General features: G+C 25.6%; 1 protein-coding gene across 1 annotated transcript; it reads left to right on the top strand.

Annotated features, from left to right (window-relative positions):
- Positions 1-1,143: 1,143 nt before the first annotated feature.
- Positions 1,144-13,127, top strand: LOC145844794 (somatostatin receptor type 2-like). Its single transcript, XM_082952216.1, has 8 exons — positions 1,144-1,210; positions 1,431-1,539; positions 5,375-5,521; positions 6,170-6,399; positions 7,288-7,339; positions 9,004-9,185; positions 10,067-10,259; positions 13,007-13,127. Exons 1-8 carry the CDS (start codon positions 1,162-1,164, stop codon positions 13,125-13,127), a joined length of 1,083 nt encoding a protein of 360 aa, XP_082808342.1. The 5' UTR covers positions 1,144-1,161.
- Positions 13,128-15,480: the final 2,353 nt, after the last annotated feature.

Genomic DNA, 15,480 nt, shown 5'->3' with positions numbered 1-15,480 from the left:
CCAACTTTAGGTAAAAGGAAGTAGTTTAACTTACAAAGTCAGCAAAATGTTCTACTTATCACGACTATTAGGTAGCACATTAGAAGCATTTAAAAACAAATAACAATCACCTGTAAACTTATGGTCTGTTTATTACCATTAGACGTATGAGATGGTAAGAAATGTGAAACATACGCAATTTAAAGTTAAACTTTTATTAAAAAAATATAACAATAAGTCTTCTGTAGGTAGATACGACTTGTACCTAAATTGTTGTAAATCAACATCTAAAATTCACAATAATATTTAAATAATCTTCAAACAAGAATGTACTTTTAGAAGAAAACTCAATGTACCTTTAATGCATTTAAAAAAGCCTCAAGGACAGTTAAGAAAACAGTAATATAGTTTGTTGTTTTTACATGCAATACTTGTCCTTTAAAAATCGATCACTGCAGCTTGTAGAAAAATACAAACAACTCTGGCAGTTTTTTATTAAAATTGCCCTTTGATTTTTTTTATGAAACTCTGGTTTTCCCTTCAAACATTTTTTTATGCAAGGCAATTTCATATTTAAAGATTTATGGTTTCTAGTAAAAAATAAAACCACCTTGTGCAGCTTCAGCAACATGTTGCTTTACTTTTAAAGTTAATCACTGTACAAATAATTATAAAATAAGCATTATTTCAGTTTAGTATAAACTATATACACTTTGTTTTAAACTAGTTGTATAGCGTAAAGTGTTTATACTTGATTGCTGATAAATTAAGTTTTTAGAAGCCAGTAGTTTAATTTAGTTAGTACTTAAAAATCTCAAAAATAACAATTTTTTAAAAGTAAAAAACGGTTAAACTTTTTATTATTGATGAAAAACTAAATTTTTTAAATAAACTTTAAGTTAGATTTAGTTTTGATTTGACAAAGCTTTGTCAGTCTTACTTTATAAAGTTTTTAAATCGTGATCATTGCATTTGCATGAAACACTGTGTAGAATAAATACTCTCCACTTGAAATTGTCTAATTAATATTTTTTAGTATCAGTTTTTTGTAAACACTTGGTTTATACATTTACGATTGTAATTAAATTTTATAAAATATTAGAATTTATAAAAAAAAAAAAAAAAGTTTAAGTTTGTTCTTGTTTTTCAGAGGTTTATATTTCACATAACAAAATTCTTACAATGTCAAACTTAACTTCTCCATTTGGGGAGCAAAATATTCAAAAACCGAGTGAGTGTTGTTTAATAAATTAAAAATAAATATTGTAGCTAAAACTTAAAATAAACATTTTTTAACTTAAGCTCAAGTTTGGCACACAATGCTACTGCTAGTTTTTTATTAATATAACTTTAGTTATAAAAAATAGCTTGCTGTAAATTTTAAACATACGTTTCTTTTTTGCAGTTTTCCAAAACAACTTATCATTTAAATTAAACTTTTCAAAATACAGATTGCGTAGGAGAGCAAGGCAGTGACGTGTTTTACGTCATCACTTTGATATGCGCCATTGTCGGAGTCATTCTCAACTGTTTTGTTATTTACCTGATAACCGTTCTCAGGTTAGTAATTGGAGTTAAAAGATTAATATACATATACTTGCTATGAAACTTATGGCTATGAAAACTGTAGTAAAGATTTTAACTTTTTAAAAATGCACTTTTCAAATTTATTAAAAGTAAATAGCATTAACTAACTGTTTGTTTTATAAATACAAATGGTTTCTAAAAATATAAACTTTCAAATTCACACGCATTAAAGTTTTGTGTTGGTTTTTATACATGATGAAAATATTTTTTAATGAAATCATTGTATTTAGCTTGAAATCGTATTAAGATTTTTGAAATTTTCAAAGAATTAGAAAAACTAAACATTTATTTAATAGATAATTAAGTTTCGCTTTTTGATACAACAAACTAATATTTTTCAAAAAAATATAAAAGACGTTCTAAATTCTTAACTGTACACAAATATTAAATTCTTTTGCTGTGTTTACTTAAAAGGTTACTGACATAGAGAAAAAAGGTTGTTTTTATATCAACAGACGTTTTCTTTTAAACTAATGACATTTGAAAAAGTCCAAGTTATAAATACACTAAAAACTAAACATATATGTTTATGTTTAAACAGAACTATAAATGCGTCACACTCAAAATACCAATGTCTTTTGTATATTTACGTCTTACGAACACGTTTCAGGATTATAAAGAATAGTTTAAAATAATCATAAAGTTTGTACCACAATTGAAATCAACATCATGGCCCCATTTATTTCATTAAGTAAAGTTATTGTTGCGTCATAAAGCAGTGTTAATTCAATCAGACGGGTGTCAGCTAACATATACGGTTCGATGCTATTATTAATAATAGAAAGCTGTCAATACATTATTGATCACGTTATTGCATCAATGCGTTGTTCGTTGCAATCAATTTCATTTGTTTATAGATTTTTATGCACTTTCATGTAGTAATTAAGTTTCAATATCATAACTACAGTCGAATCTCACACAGCACAAAATGCTTTACGTTGAATTGCAAGCGCAAATTTAATTTAATTTACATTTGTTTATTTACTTTTATTAAGGCGTAAAATTTAAAGTGCACAGGAAAATTTCAATTGACAATTTATTTACCTTAGCCTCTTTCTAATAAAAATTATAAATGCTTTTAATGCGTTTATTGATGCAATATGCTATTTAATTTAAAATTTTCTTTTTTATGTCATAAATTTTTTTCATTGCTTTTTATAGCGTCTTAAATTTTACCGTAATTCATTTAGCTTTATAATAACTATAATACATTTTAAGTTTTAAGCTGTTTTTGTTTTTTATTTTGAAACGAATAAATTATATAAAACATACTTGATATAAAGTAAAACGGCGAAAGTGACTTAAATTGACTTTTATTAAAAATCTCACACACTAATTCAATAAGGACTCGGCAGCTTCATAACGCGCGAGGTTGTTTACTGCGCGCCAATGAGTTTTGATTAAAAATTATTCGAATTATGCCATTTGCCTTTTCGCTGCTGCTGCGCGAAAGATGACTACAAATCAATAAGAAGGAATGTAACCTTGTGTAGACGGCTTATGAAAGTTGCAGGAGTTTTATTCGCACGGACAAGCCCCTACACGTGCAATTACCTGGCGTGTAACTGACGACTGCAATTTAATCATTATTATTTTTCTCTTTTATCTTACGATCGCGCGGCTTGTAGAACGGCTGCTTCTGATTTGAAGTTTTAAAGCAACCATCGAACTGCTGAAGATTAAAATGTTTATTCGAGCATTTATTGTTTAGAAAAGTTAAAAAACTTATTAATGTTTTTGTGAAAAGAGTTTACGAGTGAAAAACTGTACACTAGGTAGAAGTAATATAAAAGCTATAAGGAGCTTAAACTAATTGCAAAGTTTAAAAATCAAATTTCTATGAGCTTTGAGCAAATAAACGTATTTACAAGTAAAAATATCATTTTTAAATTTTTTTAAAATGTATTTTAAAATTGGAGTTTTAATATTAAAATATCAAAATTAAACTTTAATTTATGTGGTTTACTATAAGTTTTTTCCTTAGCTATTAGATATACAAAACTATTTATTTTACCAAAAGTTTAAAACTTACCTGTTTTTAAACAGTTATAATCATAAAAGCATATTTTGTAACTGTCATGTTAAACTAAAGCATAAAAACTTTATTACTGATATAATATATCTAAAATTATACAGTTTTCTTTTGATGATAAATTAAATTGGCATATTTTTCCTATTTTTGCTTTGATTGTATAAGTGTACTTACATACCTTTCATGGTCTCTTAATTTCAACTACATTACTTTATAACAAAAAATTATAGTTTCACATTTTTTCGAAAACTGCTTTAACTTCAACCAGTCAACCTTTCAACCAGGCCCACCAACATCCAAAGTCTCAATTGGGTCTGGTTGACTGTCTGTGGGTAGATTGTCAACCTGACTGTTTTGCCCATACTTTTCCTGCAGACGGGGTGACTTTCTAGCACGTTTGGGCTTAGGACCCTCTGCGGGTAGCTTGGTATTTGTATTTCTTAAACTGGACATAATAAATATAAAATACTTTTATATTTAAGTATAATGATTTATCAGTTAATTTTTTCTATCAATACTGAAGACTTTTCTAGACTACTTAATATAAATTAAGCAAGATAGTTTGAGTGATGTATCTATTATAATTATACAAAAGAACCACCAAAAAGCAATATTAGAAAATTTCTTTTACAATAAATATAAGCTGCTTTTAAAACTTTTATAAATCATTAGCCAAAAGTTTTTTGATAAAATGTTTCATCATTGATTTAAGCCTTATTTCTTATTACTGCAGCAAGCTCTAAATATTCTCTTAATATTTAGAGTTCAACAATGAATAGTGCAAGCATTTGCAGCAATTCATTACAAACTAATTAAGGTTTTATTGTAAGCAGATTTTTTTTGGTTAGGAACATTGTTTTTAATATAAAATATTAAAATGTTGGAAGTTATAACATATATGTCATTAATTAAATTTATAAATTAAATTGATAACAAGTTATTAACAAAAACTATATAGCCAAAAGTATGGAAGTATCTGCTATAATGTTAGATAATTTAAGTTGCATTTTTTTCTCTTCGTATAGTTAATGCAGCAGTTCATTACAACAAGCAAGCATAAAAAACTAAAGATATGATAAATAAATAAGAGTAATTGTTTAAAAAGCTTAAATTAAACGCCTAAACTATGTATTTACCTTTATTTGAGAGTCTAACAAAAATAATGTACCATAGTTTTTGTGCAAAACTATAAATTAAAATTGATAAGGCTATTTTAGGTATGGAAAAACATTTTTTTATCCATTCAAGCGTGAAACCATTGATTAGATTTACATTTCATTTAACTTTTGACAAACAGTAAAGTAAAATTCAAAATGCTTAAAGTAGTCTACCGAATCCGAGTCTTATTTTGAGGTTTAGGATTCGGCCGAACCCAAATCCGAATCTAATTTTTAAATTAGGATTCGTCCGAATCCGAGTCCGAATCTTAGATTCGGTAAATCACTAAATAAAACCTAAACATGCTTCAATTAAAAGTCTTTGATTGATATAAAATTCTTGTCGTATTCGAAATTTTAAAAACAAATAATAATACCAATACTAACTAAATCAACAGCCTCACCATTTATTTTTGCTACAGGCTTTTTCAACAAATATTTAAATTTATATTTGTAGATCGTATACAAGTCAAAAAACTGTTGCTTGTATGTACAACTTAAAACTATTGAGGTTTTTTAAACGCAGTCAAACAGCCATTAAAGAAGTTTTTCTTAATCCTTTAAACTGAACAACATTCTTCTCCGTAACTAAAATGTACATATTTAACAACTTGCGAAGGGAGTACAAGAAATCGGTGACGAACATCTACGTGCTCCAGCTCGCCATCGCCGACTTCGCCTTCACACTCACCTTCGTCCTCAGAGATTCCAGATCCCAGAGGTTCCAACCGACAGACGTCAGCTGCAAGATCATCGAGACCGTCAGGTTCGTTTAGTTACGGCGGTTGTATTTGGAGTATTTGCTTTTTAAATCATAAAAATACTCAAAACTAGATTTACTAAAGATGTTTTATGGCAATTTAAAAACTTCTGCATTGTGTTTTAAGTTGCTGATTTATAATGAGGCATTTATATTGGATATAAAACAATTTAATATCTATTAAATCATAAAAATATTCAAAATACAACTTACTTAAATGTTTTATGGCAAGGTAAAACTTTTGTATTGTGTCTTAATTTCAGTTGCTGATTTATAACAAGACATTTTTATTAGATATAAAACAACTTGAAAACTAATTAATTTTAAATTTACTGCTTTATATTTAATTATTTTTTTTGTAATTTATATCTAGTCAAGTTTTTATTTTGGACCTGTCTAAAAACTTGGCAACAACTTTGTGTACTACTTTTAAAGAAATTCTTTATGACGACTTTTTTTATTTTAATCTTTTTACGAGAAAAAAAAAAAGCTGGAAAGTATTATTGCCTTTGGTACATTTCTTTACAGTTAAAATCATGTTCACATTATTTTTCTATTACAATTAAAAAATATACAGCTATAAAAAATCGTACTAAACACAAAAAAAAAACCATACCATATATAGAAAACTTAATAAGTTTTTTTTTTTCTCAGGATGGTGAGCTACTACACGTCGGTCATTTTCCTCGCCGTCATGTCTCTCGACCGCCATCTCGCGGTCAACCACGCCCTGTCCAATTTTGCTGCCAAGTTGCGAACCGACCAATCGGCGTTGAGGTGCAGCGCAATCGTGTGGCTGGGATGCTTCCTGTGCGCGTTCCCGTTCGCGTGGTACTCCCAAGCGAAGGAGTGCACCTGTCACGTTGCGTTTCACACCGGTGCAGGTAAATAATAAGAATACAAATAGAAATAGACTTATATCATTAGATTTTAGAATATTGTGTTGTAGTTAAATAACTAGGTGTTAGAAATAGTTATCATATGAATTTTTACAAATATTTTTCAAATTGCCAAGTTGCATTTCACACTGTTGCAGGTTTTTAAAATGTTTTTTATAATAAACAAAAAGTAAGTAGTTTATAATTATAAAATTAATTTTGTTCGGCCCTCATAAATTCTGATTAATACGGGCTACGTTGAAAAATTACACAGTTGCAGGCTTTAATAATAATAAAAAATTGGGTTGTCTTTTCAGATTAATTATTTTTATCTTTTAAGCTTTCTGTGTAGTTTTAAAAAGATATTTACTCACAATTAAAAACTAAAGTTTATCTGATTAAACTTTCTGATTGGCAATCTGCGACCCGAGATGTACTTTTATATTGAAAAAGTACTTTTTAAAAACAATTTTAAAGATGTAACTTACGATTAACTTTTAGTTAAACTACTGATAGCTACTAACTTTTTTTTTTTTGCTTAACTTAACCAATTTTTAGTTTAAAGTTATTTTTAATTAATATTTTTAAAACTTCGACAATAAAAGCGAGCAACATTTTCTTAAAAATTGGCTCTATACTTAAAAAAGGCTGCCGATCTGTGCATTAAGTAATACAGGTAAAAATAACTGTAAATTACAATATGAACACTATAATTTTTAGTTTAATGTGCTTGAAGAATACGTTGTAAAAATGTTTAGTATATAAAGAGTATCAAAAAAAAAAAATTCTCAAAATGTTACTGTTTATAAATACATATTTATTGGCTGACCTTAATAACAACAATAACAACGTTAATAATGACGTTATAAGACAATTATTAAAATTTTTTTTCAGCAGTTACCAGCAAACAAACCAGCAATCAAACTGTTTCGACAAACATTCTAGAGTAAGATACTTTACTGTTTTATTATAAAAGTAGCATTTTGAATAAACTCAATACAAATACAACTAAAGCTAGTGCCAATTACTAACAAAACATAAAAAGTAAATAATATTTTTTGAAGACTAAATAATGATTAGTTTTTTATCTCTAATAACGTATGTTTAGTTTTTCCTAGAAATCACAAACATGTATACATTAAAGGTTTTTATAATAATTAGTAAAAAAGACTCATAATAACCTTTTTGGTGGTAAGAATTATTTTTATAGGATTGTTAACTTACTGTAGGTTTGTTTGAAAACAGTTAAAGATCTCTACTTCAAAAAAAAAAAACATACTTTTAAAAGCTTTGAAAAAAAAAGTTTTGCTCAAAGAGTTTTTCAGTAAAATTATAGACTTTTTATTCAAACATTACAAATATTAATTTACAATATTTATTGAGATAAAACGTTCATTAAAATGCAGTATTAGTTTTTAAAATAATTTAACAGTATGAGCGTTTTAAAAAGTTTTTTTAGCCTGTTAACATTATCTAAATTTTTATAAAATAGACTAAATGGTGTCAATAATGAATTTTAAGCTACGTATAAAAAGATTGCAGATTAAGACTTTACACACTGTCTTTTTTTCAAATTTCAATGGTTCACTTTTTTAACTACATAATACATCTATACTTATTAACTAGTAATGTTTATATATAAACATTAATTAAGCAGAGCTCAAAGAAAATATATAACGTAATATACTTGTTTTAAAACAAGCAGATATCATAAAAATATTTTGGAAAAGAATATTCAAAATGTTTAACATTTTGATTGAAAATATCAAGTAAAAATGCTTATGTTTTTGGCTTTAAGTTAATGTATTTTAACTAAGAAAAGTCTTAATAGGTAAAAGAAAATTGTGTTTTTATAAAAAAAAATCTTGTTTCAATATTCAGATTACACTTTTGTTTGTCTGACTGAAAAATTTATAAAGCAAAATCTCCAGTAATTTAGTTTCATAACTTTTATTGACAACTTTTTAGTGACAGGCTTACATATTTTAATATTGTAATAAAACCAAGTCATAAAACTCGCACGCAATAAAACCTATGCAGATTGCTGTTTAAGTATATTTATAATCAAGTGCAAAGATAGAAATTTTTCTATGAACTTTATCCTTAACTGAAATTTTATAACTATAAAAATAAAATACGTTGTGTAAAAATATCATTTACGACCTAAATTTTAGTATGATAATTTTTGAAATATCAGTAATGGATTTTTATATATCAGAGTCGCGTTTTTGTTTAAACTATACAAAAGTATATTTTTATTTTATACTGTTCGTAATGAAAAAACCATATGTAAATTAAATTCAGTAATGCTTGTAGTATAAGTTTAAATAAAGTATTTCTTCCAAATTATAAAAATATATCACTGGTTTTTGTTTGCGTTACTTAAATGTATTAAATGACTTAAAAAAAGTTATTATTAAAAAAAATAAGTTTTATAACATTTTTGTTATGTATCTAAATTATTTTTTACTGTTAAGAGATTATATTATATTCATTTACATTAGTAAAACGACCACATCAGTTCTAGTCATATTATCAATATAAGCAGAAGTATGATCAAACTCAACAACATGTTTGAAGAAAAAATACAAAAACAAAAACATTCTTCAGAATTTCACTGGAAACTTTAGAGAAACTGAGCTCGATGGAAGAGACTTGCTCCCACTGGGATAACACAGGGATGAAGATAGTTTCCGTCATCAACTTTGTCGTCTTCTTCATATTACCACTCGGCATCACCATATACTGCTACATTAAAATTTTGCACAAAATCAACAATATGTCTAACATGGGTCAGTTTATTTTGTTTGGTCTGATGAAAAAATTTAAATGAGTTAATAATTTACTATTTTTTTGGGTAACTAATACTTTTTGTCTAAACAAATAAAATTAATACAACACTAGGTTATCTAAAAACAAAGGATAAAACATACTTTATGAACATTTTTATCACATACGCACACTGCTGTATACCATCAAATGTATAGCTTCACTGTTTAAGGGATTTTTTTTTATTTTAATAAAAAAATTGAACTTTAAACTTATTGTTCCAGATGTTTTGAATATTTTAGGGAAAAGATCGGAAAAACATGGCCGGCAGTCTTAGTTGTAACTAAAAATATGAATTATAATAATTAAGTTACTTTACTAAGTTAACGTTTATACCAGTTAACTTTGTTGTAAAACATTTTTTTTTATGAGCCAGCGGTAGGGTTTGTGTATTAAAACTGGTGTGTTACTTAAACAAGCTTCTAAAGTTTGTTTTAAAGAGTCGAAGAACATTTTTATCACAAAATAATATTTTGTTTTATACCTAAAAGCAAGTATATTTATTTATTTTAAATAAAGTACTTGATAATAAAAAAATGTATATTTTGATTTTTTGTTAGATACAAATTTAAAGAAAACAAGTTCAAGTCCTTACTTTCATTCTATTTATTTAATAAAAATGTAATTCAAACGATACAATAGTTGTATGTTATTACGAAAGGCCTCACTATCCTAAATGTTTAAAGTTTAGCGTTTCATTACGGTGTATCACGGAAATTGAAAGATAACATGCTTACAGCTTCTGTTGATTTCTGCATACTAGTATCACGTTTTTATAAGCTGAAACTTATATTGTCAATAAATTTAAAAAAAATTTCGTTTTATTTTATTATTTAACATTTAGGGTCGAACCAATCAGAGTCCGCAATGAAGAGGAAAAGGGTGACCAACATGGTAATTGCCATGGTAACCACATTCATGGCTTGCTGGCTGCCCTACCACTGTTACATGCTAGGTAAAGTCCCTGGAATGAGAATAGGCAGTTGGTGGTGCGAAAAACTCAGAGAAGTTGTAGCTCTGTTAGCCTTTTCTAACAGGTAATTTATCCTTATGTATTTTAATAATCTACGCTTGGTAACAACAACAAAAACTTTAAAATAATAATTATTAACTAGGTGTTCTGCAAAAGCAGATGTTTTTGAATCATTTGCTACTCTTATAGATTTATTGTCTTTATTACTCGTTTTACAAAATTCATCACTATTTTTTGGATAATGCTCTTTTATCCTTTTGCCAAATTGCCTTGAAGTCATTCCGACATAACTATTTTCACAGAAGCAGTTAAACTGGTAAGCTACTTTGTTTTATATTCTGGTATCGGATCTTTGCCCCCAGGTCTAATCATTGGTCTGGATAAGAAAATAACTTTCGGTTTTGCTGAGAGATAATATTTACTTATTATTTGATTTATATTTCTCTCTACAGTTCTCGTGTTCTTATTGACATAAGGTAATAATAAAGTAATCAAACATTTCTCCGACCCTGCAGGCTTTATTCTGTTTAAACTTTTAAGGTTTAAATTAAATATTTTATTTACAACTTCTTGTGGATAGTCATTTTTATTTAAGGAAAATAAATCTATAAGAGTAGTAAATGCTTCAGAAAGATCTGCTATTGCAGAACACCTAGTTAATAACCTTTATTGTGCTAGTAATTATAACTTGAAAAAATTTAAAAAGAAAAAATCAGTTTTAACGTTTTTGATTTAATCAAAATTCAAGCTATATGTATTTTAATAAGAAAACCTAAATTGTGTAATTATAGAGACTTTGATTATACTTTTTCTTTGTTTTCATAAATAGTTCTATAAGTTGTTAGGCATGTTTTATAACTTTTAAGTTGTATTGTAATTAAATGTACTTATGTATTGTTAATTACCCTTTGCTCTATCATTATTACTTTTACATTGATTACATTTTCACTATATAAGCTGTATTTGAAACTTTGTTTTTATTGCGTAGTAAACAACAGATGAGTTAAGCACGAAATATATATTGTTATGAAATTTGAGTCTTGTGTATTTTTAGAAAAGTGTTAAGAAATAGTTTAAATTTTAAGTTTAAACTTCACTTTGGATAAAAAATTTAAATCACTGTTTTGCAAATATAAGTCTATAAACGATATAAAAAAGCGTTAGAAAAAAATGGTCCAAAGACCTAATGTACGAAAATTTTTTTTGGTTACTACTTGCCGTACGCTAATTAAATACAGTGTCGCGTCTTGTTTACGACTAAATTACATAATAAAATTTATAAACAGTATAATCTATTTGTTAAAGACAAATAACTGCCTATTTTTATAAAAACTTATGAGTTAATAAACAATGTTTTGAAATATCAAAAGCACGAAAGTTAACAAGTTTTTATATTCAGTTTTCAGAAGTAAAAAAAACTTTTATAAAAGAATTAAATTTACTATTTTAACTAGTTTTTCAAAATTGAAATGTAGAAGTTTTAAAGTTATAAAAACTAGTTAAATTAGTATTTTTATATAAATTTCGTTTACAAAATATTTGTTTATTTTGTTTAAATGTAAAAACTAGTTTTTCAGCACATTTTTTAGTTTAAAATAGTTAGCTGTACTGATTAAAAAGAAAATTTAAAGCGTAAAAACATTTTCTAAGATTTCGCTTTTAGTTGTTATGAAAAATATATTTTTTATAATACAAAGTTTTCAAAATTAACTTGATAGTTTACTTTTACTTACAAAAAAAGTTAACTTAAATATTTATATTGGTAGTAAATTAACAAAAGAGTCGAAACAACCAGTTTAAGTAAACAAAATTTAAATAATCTACTTGAAGCTAAAACATTTTGATATTATCAAATAAGTTTTATTGAATAAAGTTTAATTATTAAAGGTAACTGTCAACTTGCTAATTAAATATTGTAACTATCAAAACTAAACAAATAAGATCTTAAAATTTTGGATAAGTAATACTTTTGTAGCAAAGAATTATGCATTAAAATATTGAGAAAAGGAAAAATTTTGAAAAAACTGTCCGCTTATTTTACAGATTTTGACTATATGCCAAGAAGTATTTTTAAACATTTTGTTTGTGATTCTTCTGTTCTACTTATTTAAAAAACCTTAAAATTATGTTCATTACTATTACAAATGTTGATTAAATTAAACAAACTATTACATTAATTAAAAAAGGCAATTTCTCAGTTATCAAATATAATAAAAGTATAAACAAATAAAAGTATAAATACTTTGATCCAACTACATGTGATAGCATGATTGAATAAAATCGATTTTTATGAGGAATACTGAAAAGTTTTCTTTTTTAATAACTATGTTAACGTTTTACGTGTTTAACACATTGTGGATCTTAGATAATAATAGATTAAACAGCTTGCTTGTTAAAAAATATTTTATAAATAACAAAAAAAACATTCGGGAAATAAAATTTACATAAAGCGTTGTCAAAAAACAAGTGTAAACATTTATATTTATATTAAACGGTATAAAATTTAGCTACATTTTATATGCATCATATTTAAACATTTCTTTTAAAATTTATGTTTTATGTAAAGGCTAGAACAATAAAAATATTATCATTTCTTTTGGATTAGTATATCATAAGAATAGTAAAGTTAAACGAATTTTAAACACACACTATTAGGCGGCGAAATAGATGGTTTTATTTATTTAATCAAAGCTAAATATACAAAACTTTAAAATTAACTTTATTTTTACTGTTTTTAGTTTCTTAAAAAGAACTTATCATATATGAACTATAAGCTAAAAATCAAAATGTTGGCAAAAAAGAAATTTTCAGCACTTTGAATCCGATGCTTTACACGTTCTTGGGCACGAGCTTCAGTGGAAGGTGCAGTGAAGTTGTCAGCCAGATAAGTTCAACTTGCTCCTGCATCACCGTTTGCCGACCTAAACCGTGAGTATATCAAACATATTTTAAACGTTTACATTTCAACTTTAAGCTATGTTGATTTCGTGTGCTTACAATTAAGTTGAATATTTTTGTTTACTCTAAAAGGTGTTTTTGGTACAAATTGCCACCTATGTATAATCAAAATTCATTGTATAGTTATTTTCTTATTAATAAAAATTATAAAAAGCTCTCATTCGGCCTGAAACTTAATAAAAGCACTTAAAATTTAGATTTTTTTCTTAAGTATTTTTGAAATTATTAATTTTGTTGAAGGTTTTATAAATTGTCTACTAAAATTTGTTAAAAAGCAACTAAGATAAGAGTAACTATTTTTAACTAAAGTCATTTTGTGTATTGGACGAATATAGAAATAAATTTTACGTTTAACATAAAATTTTTAAAATCATTATTACATTTAAGTAAGCAAACTTTATTTAAAAATATTATATTAGTTAAATTACATGTTTCTTTAATAAAAGGGACGTAAAAAAAATGTTTCAATTAATTTAGCTATACTTTTACAAGTTTTTACATTCTTAGTTTTTTTGTTGTTACTAAATTAATTAATTTCATAAAGAAAACAATATTGTGCCCCGAACAAGTCTAGAACAACCCAAATGACCGCGTTGTAACTTCAAAAGAGGATTATCAAAGCGAATCGTGTGAATATTTCCACACATCAGCTGCAACGTAATTTAATGGAAGGAAAAATAATAAAGCTGCTCATTTTCATCAGACGTCTGAGCCCGTAAAACTTTGAGTTTTATATGAGAAAAAAGAGTTTACTGTCGGTTTAAAATCTTAACAAATTTTTTAATGCCAGTTTGTGAATTTAAGAAACATTTTAATAATGTAACCCTACTATCAAAGTTATTAGTATACTGTTGCTGTTGTTCCTCTTGGCGTTTATTTTTATAAAAGTGTTATTTTTACTTAAAAACTTTTGTACGTGTGTTAATTACCACAGTTTATTTATTTTATTAATACGAAATAATGTAAGTTTTAGGTAGCATTTAATAACCTAAACTTTAATGACGATATCTTAACAGTTGTTTTTATATTTTCAAAACTTTTTAGTTTAATTTGGTTTAGTCGAAAAAAAGACTTTATAATTTTTAGAATAAGTGTTTAATAATTTTTTTCCGTTAAGGTTAGCATAACTTTAAATAGTAAGTTATGATGACTCGCAATAAGTCATGATGGCATAAAAAAAAATACTTAAACTACAAGATCAAAAACTCGCTAGTCGACGCATATTCAAAAAAAAATGAAAATATTTTTGTTTTAAAGAATTTTCAAATATGTACTAAAATGTAAACATATTTTTTGAGTAAAAACTTATATAAGTTTTACAATAAACTTTTTTTTAAATAATTATACGCATTGTGTATTTGTTAGATCTAAAACTCTTATCCTATTTTGAAAAAAAATCAATTTCTACAAAAGAAATTTTTAAATAATTAAGAATTGTCTTTAGAATCTTTAATTTTCCAATTTATTTGAAAATATTACTCAACTTAAAACATTAGACTCTTAAATGTCTGTAAAAATTAATGATATTTTTTTCTTAATAATTATTTTAACTAGATGTTAAGAATAAAGTTATTTGTATTTGTTTTTAATTGTTGATAGAATATTTTTAAACAGATTTTGTTTTAATTTTTAGAAAGAAAAATTTACCTTTAAAGGTTTTATAATTTTACATTAATATCTTACCATAATACTAAAAAATTACGTATAATATTAAATTATACTTAATGATTGTTTTTTGTACACATATCCAAACAAAATAAGAGCTAATGACTATTTAGAAGCTTTATTTTAAACTTTTGGAAACAGTTTTATGTTTTTAGCATGTAGATACAAAATGTATATCCAAAAAAAAAGCTTGTTATTTTTGCGAAAACTATTTTTCTTAAATCGATACATTTATATGTTTATCAACAAACATATGTAGAGTTTTAATGACTCTAAATTAACTTTTTAACCAAAAAATCAGAATTTGAGTTTATTTTTCTCTCGCAGTTTTTTTTGTAGAGTTAATGCGTAAAATGTATAGGTTTTTGTTTCGTTTATCTATTCAATTTAGCAAATTTTTATATAAAAAATATCTATTCAAAATCGTTTTAGGAAATAGTAAAATAGGTTTGTAATGTTTTAACTTTTAACTTAAAAAAATATAAACAAAAGATTCTTATAATAATAATAATAAGTTGTTGTACTTGCACAATAAAAGTTTATACTTTTAGTGCTTTTGAGGTATTCTCTTTTGTGAATAGTTCAAAATAATTGTATATACTAAAAATTTCAAAACTCTTTTAAAATCGAAGTTTATAGTTTTTAAAATTTAGGTTTTAAAC

This window comes from Thalia democratica, chromosome 9 (genome assembly GCF_965202585.1).
Source record: "Thalia democratica chromosome 9, ktThaDemo2.hap1.1, whole genome shotgun sequence".
NCBI classification, from domain to species: Eukaryota; Metazoa; Chordata; class Thaliacea; order Salpida; family Salpidae; genus Thalia; species Thalia democratica.
This window is presented reverse-complemented; position numbering and strand designations above follow the sequence as displayed.